At 39.7% G+C, this 21,607-nt stretch overlaps 2 protein-coding genes across 5 annotated transcripts in view; both read left to right on the top strand.

The window, feature by feature from the left end:
• The window catches only part of LOC122060487 (cinnamoyl-CoA reductase 1), a 14,528-nt gene extending 6,292 nt beyond the window's left edge, over positions 1-8,236 (top strand). For both annotated transcript variants that reach the window (XM_042623582.1, XM_042623581.1), the window contains 3 exons: positions 5,078-5,240; positions 6,122-6,308; positions 7,932-8,236. In XM_042623582.1, the coding sequence (XP_042479516.1) occupies positions 5,078-5,240; positions 6,122-6,308; positions 7,932-8,076 (495 nt within the window). In that variant the 3' untranslated portion in view covers positions 8,077-8,236. The remainder of the gene's footprint in view (positions 1-5,077; positions 5,241-6,121; positions 6,309-7,931) is intronic.
• Positions 8,237-13,572: 5,336 nt separating this feature from the next.
• On the top strand, positions 13,573-21,274 carry LOC122061575 (cellulose synthase-like protein H1). 3 transcript variants are annotated; one of them, XM_042624911.1, is made up of 9 exons: positions 13,573-13,987; positions 14,082-14,424; positions 14,741-14,866; positions 15,672-15,788; positions 15,931-16,143; positions 16,219-16,354; positions 18,919-19,091; positions 19,390-19,740; positions 20,504-21,274. In XM_042624911.1, the coding sequence occupies exons 1-9, from the start codon at positions 13,728-13,730 to the stop codon at positions 21,044-21,046; spliced, it is 2,262 nt and encodes a 753-aa protein (XP_042480845.1). In that variant the 5' UTR covers positions 13,573-13,727; the 3' UTR covers positions 21,047-21,274. The 3 variants fall into 3 exon arrangements, with proteins under 3 accessions (XP_042480845.1, XP_042480847.1, XP_042480844.1); XM_042624913.1 differs by having other exon boundaries at positions 13,574-13,987; positions 16,009-16,143; positions 18,907-19,091; XM_042624910.1 differs by having other exon boundaries at positions 13,574-13,987; positions 18,907-19,091.
• Positions 21,275-21,607: the final 333 nt, after the last annotated feature.

Below are 21,607 nucleotides of genomic sequence, written 5' to 3'. Positions count from 1 at the left end.
TTTTTTTTTTTTTTTTTTTTTTTTTTTTTTTTTTTTTTTTTACATGGGATAAAATTAGGTTATAATTCGGATAAAATTCGGTTCGGCCGAATTATTCTTGAATTTTTAAAAAGTCTATAAAGTTCGAGAATTTTTTATTTGATTCGGATTTGGACAGAATTATTCGTAAAATTCAGTAAAATTCTGTTAGGTAGAACTATTCGCGAATAATTCGAAGAATTTAATAACTAGGGCCACGACAGTGCGTCTGTGCTGGCATTCTCTGCCTGCGGCACCTGCCTTATCTCAAACTCCTTGAAGGCTGTTACTTTCTCTCACACCGTCTTCAAGTATTCGACCATCCTCTGTTCCTTGGCTTCATAGTATCCATTCACCTGTCACACCACGAGCTGTGAGTCACTGTGCACCACTAATTCCTATACCATCAAAGCCTGCGCCAGATTAATTCCGGCTATTAGTGCTTCGTACTCAGCTTCATTGTTAGAGGCATCGAAATCAAACCGTAGGGTATACTCAATTTTGAATCCTTTGGGGCTAACAAGTATGATCCTTGCGTCGCTTCCCGCATTGTTGGATGCACCATCTACATACAATGTCTAAGTCTTTCTGTCCGAGCCTCGACAAACTCCTGGGGTTCATTTGGGAGCATTGTCTAGGCTATGAAGTCTGTTAGGGCCTGTGCTTTTATCGTGGTTCTCGGTTTGTACTAGATGTCGAATTCTCCCAGCTCTATGGCCCAATTTATCAGGCGGCCGGACATATCTGGCCTCTGTAGTATCTTATTTAGGGGTTGATCTGTGAGCACGCATATTGTGTGATTGAAAATAGGGCCTCATCTTTCTTGCTGCTATTATTAGGGTGAATGCCACTTTTTCCATTTTTTCGTATCTTATTTTGGCATCCAAAAGGGTTCGGCTAACGTAATATATTGGTCACTGTTGTCTTCCTTCTTCTTTTATTAATACCGCGCTCACCACCACTGGCGATACAGCTAGGTATTATTGCAAGGTATCCCCGGTGTTTGGTTTCGTCAGTAGCGGGGGCGTCGCTAAGTACTCCTTCAGTTGTTCAAAAGACTTGTCGCATTCGTCTCTCCATTTGAACTTTTTGGATTGCTTAAAGGCTTTGAAGAAAGGAAGGCACTTGTCAGCTGACCGAGATATGAACCGTCCTAGGGTGGCGACTCTACCTATCAGCTTTTGGACTTGCTTCACATTCTGTGCCGACCTCATATCTCGAATGGCCTATATTTTCATCGGGTTGGCTTCAATCCCCCTCTCTGAAACGATGAAGCCGAGGAACTTTCCCGATGCTACTTTGAATGCACCCTTCATTGAGTTCAGCTTCATGCCGTATTCCCTCAGTACTTGGAATGCCTTCTCTAAGTTTCGAATGTGGTGTTTTTCCTTCAGGCTTTTCACAAGCATGTCATCCACGTACACCTCTATGGTCTTCCCGATCATTCCCTTGAAGATCTTGTTCACCAACCTTTGGTAAGTGGCCCCTATGTTTTTCAGCCCGAAGGGAATTACATCATAGCAGTACAACCCCCCCTCGGTTACGAAGGATGTCTTTGAAACATCGGCCTCACACATCTTGATCTGATTGTACCCCGAGTACGCATCCATGAAGCTCAACGCCTCATGTCCTGAAGTGGCATCAATGAGAAGGTCTATCTTCGGCAGGGGGTAGCCGTCCTTTGGGCAGCCTTGTTTAAATCCGTGAAGTTGATGCAGATCCTTCACTTCTCGTTTGCCTTCGGGACCATAACCACGTTGGATATCCATTTGGGGTATTGGATTTCGCAGATGAACCTGGCCTTTAGCAACTTTTCTATCTCCTCATCTATCTTCTGCTGCCTCTCGGGGGCGAAGGTCCTCTTCTTCTGCTATGTCAGGTTTTTTGTCGGGTCGACACTCAGTCGATGCTCCATTACCTCTTGGGCTATTCCTGTCATGTCCGAGGTTGACCAAGCGAAGACATCAGAGTTGTCTCAGAGGAACAAGACAAGCTTTTCTCGTTGTTGTCTTGGCATTGAGGTCCCAACTTGGAATTGGCGAGTCTTATCCCCTTCTTCGACGTCAACTTGTATCAGCTCTTACGTCGGTTCCCCTCTGATAACTGGTGTCATCGCGCAGATCTTCTATCGGGAGTGTTTTTCCTGCCTTTTCTTTTCCCCATAAGGTGGTGGCATAGCACTTTCGGGACGCCTCCGGTTACCTCGACACTCGCCGACTCTGTTCTTGGTTGGAAACTTCATCTTGAGGTGTGGTGTGGAGACGATGGCCCTTAGGAGGTTTAAGCCGACCCTGTGGTGTTGTACGCCGAAGTGATGTCCACTACCAAGAAGTTGATCATGACTGTTACTTGGCGGTCTCCAGTGCCGGCCCTTACTGGCAACTCGATCGACCCCTCTACTTTGACTAGGGTGCCCGAGAACCCTTGCAACGGGTGCTTGACCTTATTCAACTTTTCTCTGTCCAGGCCCATCTTTTGGAAAGCTTTTAGGAACAGGATATCAACTGAGCTGTCGTTATCCAACAAGATCATTTTTACTCTGCAATCGGCTAGGGTCATGGTGACTACTAAGGCATTGTCATGTGGCGTCTGCACCCCTTCCAGATCATCATCCGAAAAGGAAATAACCGTCCCCGTCTTTGCCTTCTTTTTTACCATTCGCCCACATGTACGCTTCTCGCATAGGCCTTTGCCTTCCTGGCCGAGACGAAACTTTCTCTAGCAGCCAAGCCTCCACTGATAGTTGCTATAACTCTGGTTGGGCTTTTATAATCATCCTGGAGACGATTGTCAGCTTCCTTGGGTGTCCGGTCCCGTTGTCGCTCCTGGTTGTCTCTGCGGGTTGGCCCCCTTCTTTCACGGCCACTTCTGCGGTCCCTTTGGCGGTTGTCCCTGCTGTCGTTGCCGTCTTGGGCATCTTCCTTCTTGCGGTCTACAAATCGGCCCTGGTATCCTCTTCGGGTCATTCCTTCTATTTCCCCCTTCGGGTTCTAGCAATCTTCGGTGTCGTGGCCGTGGTCTCTGTGGAAATGGCAATATTTATCCATGTTGCGCCGCTCGGGATGTCGTCCCATCTTTCCCGGCCACTTCATGGCTTTAGCATCTGGGGAACCTTTTATCTGCATCAGCACGTCCTTTCGTCTCCGGTTCAGGGGTGCATACCTTTCAAACTTCTTTGGCGAACTGGGTGCTCGATCGTGTCCGGACTTTCGTCTTTTGCCTTTGGGAGGCTTATCATCTCTTGAGGTCCTTTTCCTCCCCGCCTTCCCCTCTTCTTCTTCGTCAGCCTGGAGGGTTTCTTCCATCTGAATGTACTTATTGCACCGAGCCCTCAACTCTGTTAGGTTCCGCGGTGTATGCTTTGCCAGACCTTTTTAGCTCTTTGTCTTTGCCGCTTCCCAACAGGGTCGTGAACTCTTCTTTCGGGTCCAGACCTCTGATTGTGATCTTCTCCTGCTGGAAGTGCTTCATGTAATTTCGCAGCGACTCTCCCTCCTGTTGTTTGACATTAGTCGGGTTTAATGTGGTCTTTTGAAGGGGTTGGCTGCTGGAAAATCCCTTCCCGAAGAAATAACTCAAATCACTGAACCTGTGAATCGATTTCGTCGGCAAGCTGTTGTACCACAGCCTTGCCACTCCTCTGAACGTCAAAGGTAGGGCACGACACATGATGTTTTTTGAGACTCGGTGGAACTGCATCGCGACCTTGAATCCTTCTAGATGATCGACAGGGTCCCCCGACCCATCGTAGGTGTCATACTTAGGCACACGAAACCCAATTGGGAGCGGTTCCCCCATTACCTCGTCAGCTAGAGCCATGTCATTAGTGAGGTCCGGCTCGCGAGTTCCTGTCTGGTTTTCTGCTACCTTCCAAATTTCATCCTTTAGGTCTCGGATCATCTGCTTCAACCCTGGGTCTTCATGTCTCCGACCATCTCCTTGGCGCAGTTCTTCGTGCCTAGCCCCTGTGGAGCGCCGCGTCCTTTCTTTGGGTGCAGGGCTTTCCCTTGTTGCTCGGTTCGGAGGATTCCGACCAGACCTTATTGACCCTGAGCTACTCCGGTCCTCGTCTGGAACTTGCTCTGGCTGGACATGGGAGCCTTGTGCTACCCCACTGGTCTTCTGAGAGACGGCCTTGGAGACCTCTTTCATTATCTCGGCCATTCGGTCGTACTTCTCTTGAAGGGCGTCGAACTGCTCCTTGGTCACATATTCATGCACCCTAGGAGGGGGTGGGGGATTACTGTCTATGCGCACCGAATATCCGGCCGAGCGTTGGTCCCTCGAGGCACCTTCCCTGTTGTTTCCTCGTTCTTCACCTATGTCCGCTGAGGGGGGGAGAGATTCTGAAGGCTCTCTCTCACTCATATTCACGTTCGGCACTGTCCTTGTTTCCTTGCAATTGTAGGTTTTCCCCACCATTACTCTGTCGTTCCCACAGACGGCACCAATCTGTTGCTGTCGGAAATCTGTATGAGGTTGAGCGCCGATCCTGCACAAGCACAGAAGGCAGAGCCCCGGAGGTGTCTCCGGGATTAGTCCTTCGACGCCCAAGTTAGAGACCGGCAGAACAGTTTTTTTTCACCAGAGTAATGGTGTGTGTGTCGACCTACATCTTCTCTCCTTTTGGGTTCCCTCTTATAGGGTTTAAGGTCTAGGGTTTAGGGAGCCCCCCTCAGATACGCCTTACCCCTTTCCCGAGTCCTACTCGGATACGTCCTATCCCCCCTGTGGGGAATATTCCTTATCCGGGTATCTTCTCCTCACGTAGTCTGAAACCTTGCGGCCTCTATCGGTTGGGCGGCACGTGTCCTTCCCTTGGATGCCACGTGTTCTTGCTTTACTGGATGATTAATTCGGCCATATCATGGCCAAAACTGAAGTTCTTGAAGTTCACATTCTAATCGAACATGTTCTTAAACACCAATGTGCTAGTTATTCTACTGCTGCTCCTATGAAAATTGGAGGATTTATATGCCAGGGTTATGATTTTTTTCCCTTCTAATTTTACTGTTGATTTATACTCTTTATTTATTTATTTTATATAATTGTGGTCTAGCTCTGGTATCCTGCTTCTAAAACAATGGCGGAAAAAGCTGCATGGGAGTTTGCTGAGAAGCAAGGCTTGGATGTCGTCGTTGTCAATCCTGGTACCGTGATGGGCCCTGTTCTTCCTCCAACCATCAATGCGAGCATGATCATGCTTGTTCGCCTTCTTGAAGGTATCAATTATATCATTCTGTGCATTACTTCCAGTGATTATCATAATTTCTGCGATACTGAAAATTGCTGCCCTTTTAATGGAAGATTTCGTTATTGAAACACTCAAAACAATTAGTAGAGTTAATATAAGTTGAAGTTTTGAAGAACTATAATATCAGTTTAAAAAATAAATTATATCTATAAGCTAAAGTATACAATTATCTTTCATCTCATGGTGATGAATGCATGCTTGCAGTTCTTAAAATACAATCATAATCTTAAGTACTTTTACCCATGTGAAGATTTGAAGTACTGCTCCATGGATGAGTAATACAACTTAACGTTTTCATTGTATTTCCCTGGTATCCTTCTTTGAGGTCAATCATCCCCCTGAAATTCCTGTCTTCCTTGTGTCATGCAATGTGTTGAAGTTGATCTATGCTGAGAGTTGACTGGGTCAAGGTTTGGGGTGCTCGGTAATAATACTTTGAGAATAATCAACTGCCCCTTCAATAGCTCTAATTTGTTTGGTCCTCACCAGTTGTATCGAAAATCGAGTTGTCTTCAATTGATTTTTCGATTGAACTTTGGACTTTGGTGCTATGGAAGGTCTTGTAACTTAATAGATATTATTTTCATACTTTCTAAGACAAAGTTCTTGTAATGTAATTCCTTTGCCTTTTTGTTTCCTTCTTGTTGGATGTGTAATATGAATTTGCATTCTTCCCCATTAATCAATTCTTTCAGCCAAGCATTTTTTTTTTTTTCCAATGAAGGTCCTCTTGAATTTATTTATTTATTTTTTGTTCCAGTGTTCTGTCAATACTTTTGGGGAATCTAAAGCGTTGTGACCCACTGTATTAATTCAAAAATCTGATTTTCTCATGCCATCATGGTGCAGGCTGTAGTGAGGAGTATGAGGATTATTTTATGGGATCTGTTCATGTGAAAGATGTAGCCCTAGCTCACATTTTGGTATATGAGAACAAATCAGCTTCAGGAAGACATCTGTGTGTTGAAGCCATATCTCATTATGGTGACTTTGCAGCTAAAGTTTCTGAACTTTACCCTGAATACAAGTTGCCCAGGTATGAGTCACTCGGAATTATAATAGAGAGGTTTATTCAATGATAAGCACTAAATATTTTCTTCTTCTTCTATTTTTTTTTTTTTTTTTGGGTAAAGAGCACCAAATATTTTCACATTGGCAGAAAATGGAATTCCTGATAAGCATACCCTTATGATCCTTCTGTTTGGGGGAGCCGTGGAAGTTCTTTAGTCGAGAATCATCACATGGATAATGTTCTATACATGGGTTAACCTAATACATAATCGCAATGTGGTCCTCATGGTTTTGCATATCATAGAATTATGTCAGGGAGCTAGTTTTTAATGTTGTGCAACTATCTGTCTGGTGTTACTGAATAGCATAAGTTCCTTGTTCAAATTTTAAACAAGACTCTGTGCTTGACTTCCTTGCACATAAACCTTTTTCAGATAATTGGTAATTTGGCATGTACAGTTATGAGTCTTGAAGCAGTTGTTTGTTTTTTATGTGGTTTAACAAACTTCCGCTTTTTTTATTCATGTAGACAGAGGGTGGAAAAGGGAAAAGGGAAAAGGGGAGAGGGGAGAGGGGAGAGAGAGGGGGGGGGGGCAGATGCTCTTGTTGTTTATATCATTGCAGCTGTTAGATTTCATCGACCAGCTTATATACTATAGGAGCAACAATGCATGCCACTCCTACTCAGGCAATTAAGGAATAGCAATTTGCCTGTGATCTCCGTTGCAGGTCTGTCCAGTATCTGGTAATTTACTAGTGTGGGAGTCTTGGAAAAAGAAATTATTTGTGAAGGTCAAAGAAACGCCCTTACCTGAGATAGGCACAGCAAGGAAGGAGTATAGTTTGCTTTTTCAGTGAGTAGGATTGGCATTTTGTTAAGTTTGTCTCGAATTCTTGACCCGTTTTGAAGATTGACCCGCTTCGACATATTTTGATGGTGACTCGAATGAGAAGTTTTCTGAGATCTGTGATGTATCGGCCCAACCCCGGAGCCCAGTACTGATCTTGTATGGGGGTGTTTAGCTCCCGTGGTATGGTTCGACCGGGTTGACCCATGACTTGGAGTATATATAATGTACTATTGTCTTGTTGAGAAAGTCATTGTATTTTGGGGGGGTTTCGAGCTAGGGTTTCAAGGCGAGTTTTCTCGCCGCTGTTTGGGTGTAATTTCTCTTCTGCATAGTGAAACATCTTCTTCTTCATTCGAGGACATAGCACACCACACTAGTATGTGAACCTCATTAAATCTCTGTGTCGTGCAGATTTATTGTCTATTTATTTTCATATTTCTTAGTGTTTGATTTAACACATTCTTTTGAGGCAATATACTAGTGCATAAAAGTACAATTGATGCAAATGCAAGTGGCCAACATCCTCAATTCTTTTCTCTCCTCATTAAGATCTAAAGAACTCCAAACCCCCCTCACAGTTTAGTTCTTTTACCTTTGATCATAAGAATGGGGTGGGTCAGATGGTTAGTATCATCCAACAAGTTATCATTTTTAAATAGTAGATGCCATTGATAGAATCAGATGATCTAAACAGACATTGGTAGATTGTAGTATCTTGATGAGTGCCTTAGATTTCCTTTCATTTTTATTAATCATAAGATTAAGTGCTTCTTTGCAATCGTGTTTGTGTTGCTTAGGTTGCCAAAGGATACCCAACCAGGGTTATTGAGGTCGAAGAATGGATCTAAGAAGCTAATGGATCTAGGTCTCCAATTTTCCTCCATGGAGGAAATCATCAAGGATTCTGTAGAGAGTTTAAAGAGCAAAGGGTATATTTCCTGAATGAATTTTGCCACAGAATTTTTTTTTCAAAGGGAATGTCTAAATGACACTTTTGTATCTATCTAAAAAGAAACTTTTATAGATGTATTTAGAACTTAACATCTCTGAGTGGGAACAAACACTTTAGATGAATTAATAAAAAATAAAAATGGATTACTCAGTCTTGTTATTTTTTGAAACATTACCTTCCATTGTAACATGGATAACTACTATAAAAAAGTCATTATTTTTTTAAATGATGATTTTCTGCATCTTATTGCATTTGTTTTAATAAAAAGCTGTTTTTTTTTATTCGCACTTATATAAGCATTTTTTTTTAATTAAAAACCTCTCTTTCCAGTCTTACTTTTGTAAGGTTTTTTTTTCTTTTAGGCAAAACATCAAATTCATTAAGCAAACTCTGCTAAAGAATAATTCCTAAGACAAGTTTATAAGAAATAAAGGGGGTTAGGCCACAATGTTCTAGAATTCTCCATTTACTTCACTTTCCAAATATTATTTTTATTTTCATTTTCTATTTCTTCTATAGTTAACTTACCCTATTATCTGCCTCCTTTATTGGCATTCTCTCCTTGAACCCCTCATTATTAGGAAATCCCTCCCGTACAAACATCCACCATTCCACCCACCTCTCCTGAAGGTCTCTCCTCTCCTCTTTCTTCCCCACAGTTGGATGGAAAATATCTTGCCCCATGGCCAATTAAGTGTGTGGAGACGGGATTTGATCCCAGGTCATGCTAATGACTGCTATAGACTTCCTACTACTTAAGTAGCTATCAATCTCTTCCTAAAATCTCTATTTTGTATGCCTCCATCTTGCCCAATAAGCGAAGATTTTTTCTTTTAGGTAGAATTGAATCAGCCATGAATAAGAAGTATGAGAATCATCAAACTTTCTCTACTCATCCCTCTTACTCTTCTGTTTTTCCTTCTTGCACCTCAACGTAGTTAATAATTTACCAGACACCCAAATTTCATGCACAGGTAAATCTACAATCCGTCGTCTTTGTCTTTCAAACATCAAGCAGAACTGAGTTTTTTTTTATGACAAAATAAAGGTTCTAAAAATATTTGAAAGTCAAGAACTGGGTAAGATAGTTTAATGGCTGAGAATACAATGAGAAGGTTTAAGACTGCGTTTTGATATGCATTCTAGGTTGACAGTACATGCAAAGTAATGATATCAAATTTTGTTTTAATTTTAAAAAGTTCACTAAAAAAATACATCCTCATATGCTTTCAAAGTATAGTTGTATAATTCGTTCTATTTAACCATGATTTAGAATTGAGCTCTACAGGAGGTTGGGCTGTTCAGGAACCACAGAATGCTGAGGTTGCAAAGATGAGATGACAAATATATGTTAAATAGATAATGCATCCACATGTATAAGATCATGGGTGGAAGTCAAAGGTTGTGTTTGATATGATTTTTTGTATGTATTATTGACCACGCATTACAAGAATACAAACAAACATAACCTTAATACAAGGTGAGTCATTTTGTTGAATTAGACAACTAATTTGATATGAAGCGAATCCAAAAGACATCCTATTTTATCCCATAATTTATTGATCACCTCATCAGCCATGGATTTAAAAACCAGAAGGATCCAAAGCCTTAGTTTCTTCAAGAATGGCATCACTACCCTACTACCGTACTACCCTACTTTTTACCTTCTTTTGGCTCAAACCCTTATTTTCAAATGGAACCAAGAAACCACTGGAGGAGAATGATATGAAAGACTATTCTAGCAAGGTATGTGGTAAAAATGAATTTAAAAATCTTCTTTGCAATGGGAGTTTTCTAACAAGCACAGGAAAAGGATTAAAAAAAAAAAAATTAAGGCTCTACTTGGAAGTCTAAAGATGCAGACTATTCAAAAGCAAACTATCACAAGAAAGGGTTCCTGCTGCCATTGTTGATTTTCTTACTGAGAAAAAACAAAGTTTTATTTCCACATTGGCTGACTGATTTTTTCTTTGTCCACGTTCTGGGAATAACACTATACTGTCAAAGGGTAGGCATCACTCCTTATGTCAGCCAATGTGGCATTGTTCACCATTCCTATTGTTCTCTCCCACTGCTCTAGACCTGTAGGGGAGAGAGATCTAGGTACATCTAGAGAGAGAGAGAGAAGAACATGCTGGAGACCACACATTGGAAGTAAGTTCAGTTGCTACGTCTCTCTATCCATGACCTGTTGTCTTCTATCCTCAACATGAATCCATTCCGAATTCCAACAAATTCTAAATCTTCAAAAAGGCAAGTCCTTGGAGCCTCTTATTTAAAATCGCAGTCTGACAGGTCAGGTCACATTTCCTTAATATATATGGTCTTCCTGTGTTGCTCTCTTGTGCATGTGGGGATCACCCAATGGGAGATCTGTAAAAATATGCTCTTCATTTTCATTTCCAATCTTTCAAAATCTCTTCCTCTTTTCTTGGTCATTTCCTTAGGAAATCAGCCTAAAACCTTGAGTTGTAGAGATCTAGATCTCCAACAACAGCTTCAGAGGAGATCGAACCAAATTTTAAGGCATTATGCCTCTTAAAGATAAAGGCAAGGGGATTGTAATTCCCTATAACATGGTTTCAACAATCAGATCAGGATCAATGAAATATTTTAATCAGATCAATATCGATCAAGATTGATTTTGAATCCTTATCAATTCATTGATATGATTAATTGAAGGGTAAAATGCTAATATATATATATATATATATATATATTTTTTTTTTTTTAATTTTTTTAAAATTAAGTAGCCGAGTAGATAAGGGACCATGACACTTGGCCCCCAATTTTAAAAAAAGATTGTTATACACTTATCATTCTCACTCTTTATTTTTGTTAATCCACCAATACCTTCCACACTTTATTTTCTTAATTCATCCACATCACTCACTCTTTATGGGTTTGTGATTTCTTGCTTATAACAATTTTTTTAAGAATTCTTTATGTTGGTGATATTTCATTTTCTGCCCTCACTTTTAGTGCATAATACAATGACACAAAAGCAAAATGCAAAGGCAACCAAGGTCAATCAGGTCAACCTAGCCTTGAAATGCCAAAAATTAATAGTTTTAGGGTCTATGAAGGCCAACTCGGCCCAGATGAGTTCAATCAAAATCAATTAGGGTTGGACTGAGGTTAGGCCGACTTAGGGCTAGGTTAGGCCTGGACTGAATTAGGAGAACTTAGGATTGGGCTAGGGATTTGAAAACTCAGTCTATTGACACATTAGTTACTAGCATTCTGGATACTCTAGATTTTTCATATCATATAAATTCATCTTTCTTGAAGACTGATCAGATTGAGAATTTTTACTCATTCAATTACTTTTTAGGGAGTGAGTTTTCTGATCAAGCTACATAGAGAAATACATAAGTGAGGTACGATAAAATAGTATCATACATTGAAGAACAACAAGGTCATTTCATGTGAAGAGAAGAGAGAGATCCTAGCATACCCTGTTCCAATGGCTCAAACAACCTTTTTTCTCTTTTTTTTTTTAATTAGGGATGAAGTTTTCTGATCAGGAGTGTGGCCTAAGCCAGTGCTCCTTGGATCTATCACACAAAGGAGCAATGACTTAGGCCATGCTCTATGCCAATGCTCCTAACAAAGAATATTTTCCCTTTTTATTATCCAGTGACGTTATGGGATGATTTATACAATTAAATAGTAGGAAAAAAAATCTTTCACGGTCGTTGAAGAATGAGATGACCTAGATAGGACCCCTTTCTCCCCCTATTGTCTGAAGTAGTGATGGCTCACGATGAATTAGAGCCTTGGGAAACTCGGTCCAATATAATTTATTCAATTGGAGTCGAAATTAGAGAGAGAGAGAGAGAGAGAGAGAGAGAGGATAAAACTTGGGCCGATATTTTTATCATTGATTTCTTTCACATGGGATTACTACAACTTTGACTGTGTTAGGTGATCATTCCCTCTGTTGCTACGAAACAAAACTTTAGGGCAGCGAGTGACCAAATTTTCCTTCTCCGCCCGGCACAGAAGCCAAGAAAATTGGTGACATATGAAAGGTCACTAAATGATTACATTGCAAATGAATTCCATTTTTATGTCCAAACATTATCTTAAGTGGGGTTTTATTCGGTTCAACTATGTTTTCTGTCATTATGAGTACTTTAGGCAATTGAAAACAACATTTTCCTTTAACCGCAAAAAAAAAAATAAATAAAAAAAAAAAAATAAAAGAAAGAAAGAAAGAAAGAAAGAAAGAAAGAAAGTAAAAAGAAGAAGAAGAAGTTTAAGAACACTTCAATAATGTGACCACCAACTTACCCTTAAATAAGCGACGAAAAATACAAATCCATACTGAATGATTAATTCTAGACCTTTAAAAATTCAAGTTGATAATTTATAATATAAAATAGGCCATATAATTGAAAGGAAAATACTGGTTATTCCATCAAAGTATTCCTCCATATGTCATCTTTTCCCCTCTTCTTTTGGAAACCCTTACTTTACCTTACCGTGTCTAGTTCTGTGATTAGTGCATTTCGTTAACTTATCAAAAATTGATGGCATATCCAACGCTCTCCCATGACTGAATTTGAATTGTAAATTTCATGTCGTCTAACTGACATGTCACGTGGGAAAAAATGTGTTTCCTCCATGGTGGCTGCAGCTAGCCAGTAGAGATGTAAGGTATATCTAGGGAGTGAACGATTGTTCGACCATTCTACCCATACCCGCTAGGTAATTGGTAGTAGTAGCAATACTGTATCAATAAGTAGGCCCATTGGGCCCCTATTTGGTCCCTTTTGGGTCCTTGTATGGCGGTATGGCCCTGTCGTGGGTCTTTGAACCCTAAAAAGACAGATATGTCATGTGGAGGAATTCAGGCGCAGGAGCTACACACCCCATTTAATCTCCATACTGTTTTTTTTTTTTTTTTTTTTTCATGAAAAATGTAAAAATTAAAAGGGTAAGGGTTCCCTAACATTTAGTGTGGCCATTGCGTCAATGTGGGATCAATGAAAATGTGTACAGAAGCATCAACAATGGTGAGATTTCTGTCTTTCATGAGATGTGGGATGATCATTTCCCCCACAAGAGCCATGCTGCCTTTCAAGCTTGTTTTTCTCAATTTGAAAATAGGGAAATAGTTCTCTATATCTAGGAGTATAGCAGCTTATGTTAGTGCTCTCTAAATCTCTCTTTTCTCTCTCCTCACACAAAAGAGGGCCAAATATGTCATTTCATTGGGGGAGAAAAAAGTGATAAACTCGAGAACAATCTCATACGTTCTTAATCTATGGATTTAAAATCTATTAAATAAAGAGAGAGAAAGTGGATTCCAAATCTATGAAACAAGGACATACAAGATTATTCTCGTACACGAACCACATACACTACAGTCTCGGATAGAATTCATTTTCCCTTGAAAATAATATAGAGAATAATGTTACATGTGATAGCAGATCCAGATCACACAAGCCGCGAGTTTAGCATTTTCACCTTTAAAATGTTATCAGGTAGTGAGATGAGGATTCAACGAGAACAGCATCTCTCTCTCTCTCTCTCTCTCTCTCTCTCTCTCTAGTATGAGCTCGTCATACCCCTAAAGCGTTCCAGTGTCGTTCCCTGGAGAGCAAGCTAGTACCTCATCAGTTCGGCTTCTACCATGGCTGATACCATTCTTCTCCCCCTACAAGAGGGAATCCCTCGTAAGAGAACCCTAAAGAGAGCCGTAGAACTCACCATCTTCTTCCTCCTCCTCTCTCTCCTCTCTTATCGCCTCGTATCTCTTAACATCAACAATAGTATGGCTTGGCAACTCGCATTCCTCTTCGAGTCATTCTTCACCTTCTATTGGGTCCTCACCATGAATGTTAAATGGAACCCTTTTCACTACAGAACTTATCCCCAACGCCTCTTAAATCGGTATATATATTTATCTCTCTATACAACAAATCCATAATAGATTTTATTAATTTTCTCTCACTTTTTTACTTTATTTCAATTTGTTAACAAGTAGGGGTGTGGAGCTTCCCCCGGTGGACTTGTTTGTGACTACAGCAGACTCTATTCTTGAACCACCAATCATCACAGTAAACACTGTACTCTCCTTGTTAGCTCTTGATTACCCACCTCACAAGCTCGCTTGCTATGTCTCTGATGATGGAGCTTCACCTATTACCTTCTATTCTCTAATGGAAGCATCCAAGTTTGCTAAGCTCTGGGTACCTTTCTGTAAGAAGTATGATGTTCAAGTCAGAGCCCCTTTTATGTATTTCTTCGGCGACGGCGAGGAAGAGCCTAAGGCAGCCACCGACGTCCTCCTCTCACCGGAATTTGGACAGGAATGGAGGGAGATTAAGGTAATTAATTAACTCTGATCCATATCGACGTTTTGATAGGCATCAAAATGAAAAGCTCCTAACCAGTGGGGTTGATAACCTGGTGGTGAAAATGCCCTCAACTCATCACCGCTTGAGTTAGCTGACTAGTTGTGGGTTTGAGTCTTGACATGTTCATTATTACTCATTGGTCTTGCGGAAACACTGTTTATCGTATGGGACTTGCCTTAGGGGCGCTATGTTCACTACCGTGGAGCACAATTTTTCTCCTACCAAAAAGAATAAATAAATAAAAGCTGCTACATCTCACACAGGAATTTTTTCTTTTTTTGGTTAGAATGGATATGGACAACTTTGCCAGAGAATTGGAGAGGCGATTCAGAAAGGAGTCCCATGTGAATTGATTGGAGAATTTGCAGCTTTCTCTGGAATTGAACGTGGAAACCATCCTAGCATAGTTAAGGTAATTAAGAACACTGTTGCAAATTTTCCATTGTTAGTTTGTGGAAGAACTCTTTTGTAGCTTTTATCCCTATACAACTTTCCTCAAAAAACAAGAAACCCTATGCAACTTACTTGTTCAAAATAGTTACTATAGAATGGTCCCTGACTGGGTGGGAGGAAATTTTGCTCGATGTTGCAGCTAAGTCGTGCTCACAATCAAAAGAAATGAAATCTTGAAGGGTATCTTGAAAAATGCTAAAACCTATTAGGGTATTTGTGAAACCGTAGGGAAGTGAATTATTTCATTTCTTTTGCTACGAGCACGGGTAGCAGCAAAAAAGAAATCAGTTCGTATAACCCCAACAACTAGACACAATTGGCTGTGAAAATTACACCCACCCGTATAAAACTCAAAAATCCCATCCTTTCTTTATGCCCATGTGCACCCCTTCACTAGCCCCCATGTTGGCACAACGGTGCGGACCCAGTGGTCATTTTTTTTCCTTTTAGATGGGGGAGTAGGGATCAATCCTGAAATAAAAGTAAATGGACATATTCCATAATAAGGCTCAATTACTAATAGACCTACATGACAATGATGACACTTTATACATTAAGGTAATTAATTAAAGCGCATTAACACATTATAGTGATCACTCCCAATTGGACTCCATCCAATCAGACCTGCCGTTCAATATCTATTCAATAATCCGAACCCACACAATAACTAATGAATAAACCCATATATACATGTTGAAAACATTTTTTTTTTCTTTTTTCCTTGAATGCATGTTGAAACCATTACTTTTGATAATGGTTTGCAGGTTATATGGGAGAACAAGGAAAATATTTCAGAAGGGATACCACATCTCATATACTTGTCAAGAGAAAAGAGGCCAAAACACCCACATCATTTCAAAGCAGGGGCAATGAATGTCTTGGTTAGAAGTTCATATTAACTCAAAACACACCATTAATTAAGCTTCAGTTTCAATTATATATGAACTTGTCTTGCACATTAATTAAATTATATGCCCAAAAAAAAAAAATTCAAAAAAATGTGTGTTTTTTTTTTTTAATCAGACTAGAGTATCAGGAGTGATGACAAACTCTCCTTTCATGCTTAATGTGGACTGCGACATGTTCGCTAACAATCCACAGCTTGTGCTTCATTCGATGTGTCTCCTGCTTGGATTTGATAAAGAGTCTGCAAGTGGTTTCGTTCAGTACCCACAGATGTTCTATGGAGGTCTTAAGGATGACCCTTTTGGAAATCAGTATATAGTCGCAGCCGAAGTGAGTCACCATTACAGATTTCCTTTTCACTGCTCTTTCTCTCTCTCTCTCTTACATATCTTTGTTCTTTTTCAGTACATCATTCGTGGGTTTCTAGGACTGCAAGGACCATTATATTGTGGAACAGGATGCTTTCATAGAAGAAAAGTTATATATGGGTTACCAGCGGATGAAGCAGATAATAAAGGAAACAATCACAGCATCGTTAATGGTAGGTATCTCTTGCCCTGTTCTTCTTTTGGGTTGAGAATTTTTTTTTTTTTTTTTTTTTTTTTTTTTCTAGGGGAGGGTTTCCCATGCTGACAGGGTGGAAGGAATCTAAATGCTAACACCAATTAGTGGTAAAAAATTATATCATTCATTCATATGGACTCCACATTTTTAAAATACAATAAAAAAGATAAAAAGAATTCTACCCCGTTTTGCGTTCGTATGCCTAAACACAAAGTGTGCAAAATGACCAACCCAATCCTTCCGGTTGGATACTTAGGTGTATAGAACCACACGACCAAGTAGCATTTTCTTTCTCAATAAATAAATAAAATTACCCACATCCATTAAATAACAAAAGGGTGAAAGAACCTTGCCGGTAGGGTGCACTAGAGGATCTTTAGAACATAGCAAAGAGATAATATGGTCTTTTCACATTTGGATCAGTTTTGACATTTTCAAATTGACAAGATTTTTTTTCTCATAAAATATTAATTATAAAGTAGGAAGTTTAAAATTTATTTTACATCCACTAGTTTGAAGTTTGAAAAGATTTACTTATCTTGATTCATCCCCCCATGAGGAATTTCCAAAACATTTGATTTTTCACCCATTCCAATATAAAAGATTAGTCAATCAAATAATAGTAAATGGGTACGGAGGTTTGAAAATAAATGAGTGGCTAATAGTAGAATATTATTTCCGCTAGACTTGAGCCTAACTGGAATGGTTTAGACAATTTTCCCCACTCTTCTCGTTACAATATTTTCGAAGAACGGCGAATATTCATGTAAATGAATGTACGAGAACATCCATGATACATGAATATGATATCTATTAAATGAGGAGAGAGAAAATATGACTCCCTAAATTCTAAGCTACCAAGAGTTGTTCTTTCCCTTCACCGAAATAAAGTTGTTCTTTCCCACCTCTATAAACACACCATCACCGTCGTCCCCACCTTGCTGCCAACCCACCTTTGCAACCCTGACCTTGCCTCTTCTTCTCTTTCTCCCTATGTTTTTACTGCAAAACCCCCATGGACGCACCCATATTCCTGAGGTATTTGTGTCAAACACGCTCTCTCCTAAGCCCTTTTTTCCATTTTTTGTTCCACTATTTGTCTCTTTCTTTAAAGTTAAAGTTGTTACTTCATCACTCTTGGAGGCATGGGAATTTTTTAATTCTATCTCATAAGGAGTTCTCATCCATCTTCATCAAATTCAAATTCTTAAAAACAAATCATATTTAATTCAAATTCTTAAACAAGTTCTTGTTTGACTATAGGAGAAATTTAGAATCTCAACCCGTGATTTCTTTATCCCAGTTTTGGCCTTGTCCCTTGTTTCCAAATTTTGGCAAATCTTCGGAATCAATCAATCGGATACTGCTAAGGATAGACAAAAATAGGAATACGTAAGCGTTTATTTAAGAGGAGGTTTTTTTCATTAAGAAATAGGGAAATAGAGAATAAGCAGGGGTGGGGTCACGGTTGCAGAGGTGGGTCCTCAGCAAGTGTCGATGGTGGTTGTAGTGTGGGTCCTCTTGGGAGCTTTGCATAGAAGTGATGTTGATGTATTATAGGAAGTTCAATTTTGTTTTCATTATAGGATACTGGAGGATTAAGTCATTTTGAGGATTAAGTAAATCTTTTCAAAATCTAAATTAATAGATATACATTCAAATTTATTTATCTTTTAATTAATTTTTTTATTTAATGGATTTAGGTCATTTTTATTGTTTTTTTAAATGGATTAGTTAGAAAATTTTGAGTTTGGATCACTTGCATGGTCGTGTCTATTGCTTGGGATGGGGAGAGAGGGAGAATGTGTATTATCATTTTCAACTTTTTGAAAATGTTTTTTTATCCATATATCAAATACTACATTAAATAAATGAGTTTTTTTCTGTTTTTTCAGTTAAAACAATTACATGAAGCTTACAATTTTTCAGTTCGCCATTTTGTTGACAAAAATTATTCCCTTAATCATGAAGAAAGAACTTTCACCAAAAAAAAAAGGGATAAAGAACCTGATTCAAATCCTCTGCAATGAGAGGTGAGTGGCAGTGATGATCCAACGGCTGAAAGGGCCTCGACATGCACCTTAGCCATTGAATCCTCACTACCGCTTACTGTCTTCTTGTAGAGGATTTTTGCACAAAGAACCATGTCAGACTAGTTTTCCCTATGCCCAGTTATGTTTGGGCGTAATGGGAGCATACGCATAAGCCTCCGAGGGGAGGGCAAGGTGATCATTTCACTGGCCCATGTGAGAGGGCGTAGTGGGCCGCTACCACCTGCCGGGCAACATTCTTTTTTCCTATTATATATTTGGGAAAAAGAACTTCCAGTCTGACACATGAAACACCTAGACTATGCAAGGCACAAAAGACCGTGCTATTCTTCCCCTAACTTTAGTTAAATATATTCTTATGTGTCCTCCCACTGGTCTACAGGTCTAATGTTTCCTATGCCAGACCGACGAGATTCTCTCACCTTATATATTTATATAAATTTCCTAAAGCTTGGTTTTGACAATTGCTTTTTGCAAGGAAAATCGCTAGAATCACTACAAACAAAATTTGGAGATTCAAAAGAATTTGCAAAATCAGCAGCTCAAATATTATACGGGACAAATAACAGCATAAATCGTCCTCTCAATCTTTCAAGCTGCATCGATGCAGCAATCCATGTTGCAGGTTCAGCTTATGAGTACAAGACTGATTGGGGTACAAAGGTAATAAAATTGCAATTTTTAAGGTTTAATTAATTTTCTTTCATGGAAGTGGAGATTGAGAGAGTGGGCTTCATCCATTCAGCTAACAATATCCTTATGAATGGATCAGGACCCAGGTCCGATTCCGACCCACCCATATATACAATTTCAAAGTTTTCCTGCACAGATAAACAATGGGACGATCCAGATGTGACTCCCCATTGTAATGCTTCACTGTGGTCTCAGAAAAACTCAATCCAATTTCATTTGTTAACAATATGTTCAAACAATTTACTATGGGTATTCTCTCTTTTGGCAGGCGGGTTTGGTCTATGGATCAACTACAGAAGACTTACTAACAGGAATCAGAATTCATGCAAGGGGGTGGAGATCCGTATACTCAGATTTGGACTCTCCAGCATTTCTTGGGTGTGCACCGACGGGTGGACCCGTAATCATGATCCAAATGACAAGATGGGTCACTGGCTTTTTAGAGATCCTCTTCAGCAGCAGAAGTCCCCTCCTTGCTACTATCACTGCAAAGCTCCGATTCAGACAATGCTTGGCCTATTTTTACTTACTGCTATGGGGACCACGTTCTTTACCTGAGTTCTTCTATGCTCTATTACCTGCATACAGTATCTTCACCAACACCCATTTCCTTCCTACGGTAAATTTTCAAGTCCAATTCCTTGAATTTCCACTTGCTACTATATAGCCTACAATGCTGTGGCACATCAGATACAAGCTAGAAGAGCATAGGGTCCAGCCATTTTCTGTCCATTTCTTATTACTTATTAGGGTTCTGGCATTTTTATTTGGGTTTTAAAAATCGAGAATCGTATAGATGAATTGGCTGATTCATATCAGAATCAATTTCAGTCAATTTTGTTCCATTTTCGACCAATTGCTACTGATTCAGCCCGATTTGAATCATGAATCAACATTGACCGATGTGATGTGGCAATTTCGAATGTATGGAAATCTAGCAAATGATCTACACTGTTCACCACATCAAATTTTAGATTTACATTCAATCATTCACCCTCCCTTGTATTTTCAACCGTCAATTTTCTTATTAGAAAATTTCAGCTTTTTATATTTCCACCTAGCTAACTCCATCTGAAACTAGACATATGAGCAAGCCCTTAGAATCCACAATTTCAACACTATCCAATTTGCCATGTAGCAAATATTGGATCTGGATTTAGAAAAACTTTTCAAATGGGTGAAATTTGAATTTGAGGTTTTCTATTACATGGGCCTACTCAAGCCCATTCAAATTTGCCACATAGCAAGAGGGAGGGAGCCAACCATTCACAATCAGAAAGAAACAATATAATGAGGGGTCTCATTGCCTATCCTCAAGGAGAAGACCAAGGTACTATTGTTCTTACTATACATTTTAACATATGAAGATGGTGTCTTTACAGGTCTCTGAACCAGCTATATTCATCCCAAGTGCACTCTTCATCATTTATAAACTCTACACTCTATCAGAGTACATCCAATGTCGGCTCTCAATCCGAACATGGTGGAACAACGTGAGAATGTCATGGATAACCACCACAACTGCATGCTTGTTTGGATGCCTAAGTTTCTTTCCCAAGTTGGTAGGTCTTTCAGAGAATATTTTCGAAGTTACACCAAAAGATAACCAAGTCACCTCCATCCAGGGTTCTGATGCAGACGCCGATCATGGCCGGTTTACCTTCAATGACTCGCCAATCTTCATGCCACCAACTATTCTTCTGTTTGTGAACTTGACTGCACTCTTCATGGCCATTGTTGATGGATCTTGGTTGGGGATAGGGGAGATCATTTGCTGTGCATGGATGGTGCTCACCTTCTTGCCCTTCCTCAAAGGGCTCTTTCGAACAGGAATATATGGGATCCCTTGGTCCACTACATGGAAATCAGCTGCGTTGGCATTACTCTTCCTTCACTTCTCAAGGCATTGGGCTTCTAAAGGTTAAACAGATGTCCTCAGAATTAAATAATCATATATGCCCATGATTCAAGCCAAATCAGAAATTATTGAAGGGTTGGAAAAATCCTCATGATTTTTATTTTATTTTATTTTATTTTATTTTATTTTTAAGAGGAGAGATGCTATTGTGCCTGTCAAAGAGGAGATCGAGGTGTCCTTGAAAACTGTGATCTCATTTGCAGATCAATTAAAGGTTTTGCTAGCTTGAATTCTATTTTGATGTCTGAACCCTGAAGAAGCTTTGTTTACTGGAATATATGATACACCTAGAGAAGCAAAGAAGCAGGCAAAACTCAATACAGAGATCCCAAATTTAGAGCTTGAAACTTCTTTCAAGGTAACAAGGAAAACTATTTCCATGTGGATGGTTCTAAAAATCAGACCAGATAACAACCCAGAAACACCTCTGATTTCAACTTTCCCAGTTTAACTAGGGATGACAATGGGTAGGCCAGAGCCAATATGCTCCCCATTTCACCCTAGTTGCAGCAATAGAGATCTCATCCTCATGAACTCTGCATCCAGTAAAGAGCCACCCTAAGAGCAA

This window comes from Macadamia integrifolia, chromosome 14 (genome assembly GCF_013358625.1).
Source record: "Macadamia integrifolia cultivar HAES 741 chromosome 14, SCU_Mint_v3, whole genome shotgun sequence".
Classification (NCBI taxonomy): domain Eukaryota; kingdom Viridiplantae; phylum Streptophyta; class Magnoliopsida; order Proteales; family Proteaceae; genus Macadamia; species Macadamia integrifolia.
Note: the sequence above shows the minus strand (reverse complement) of the source record. Positions and strands in the feature narration are given on the sequence as shown.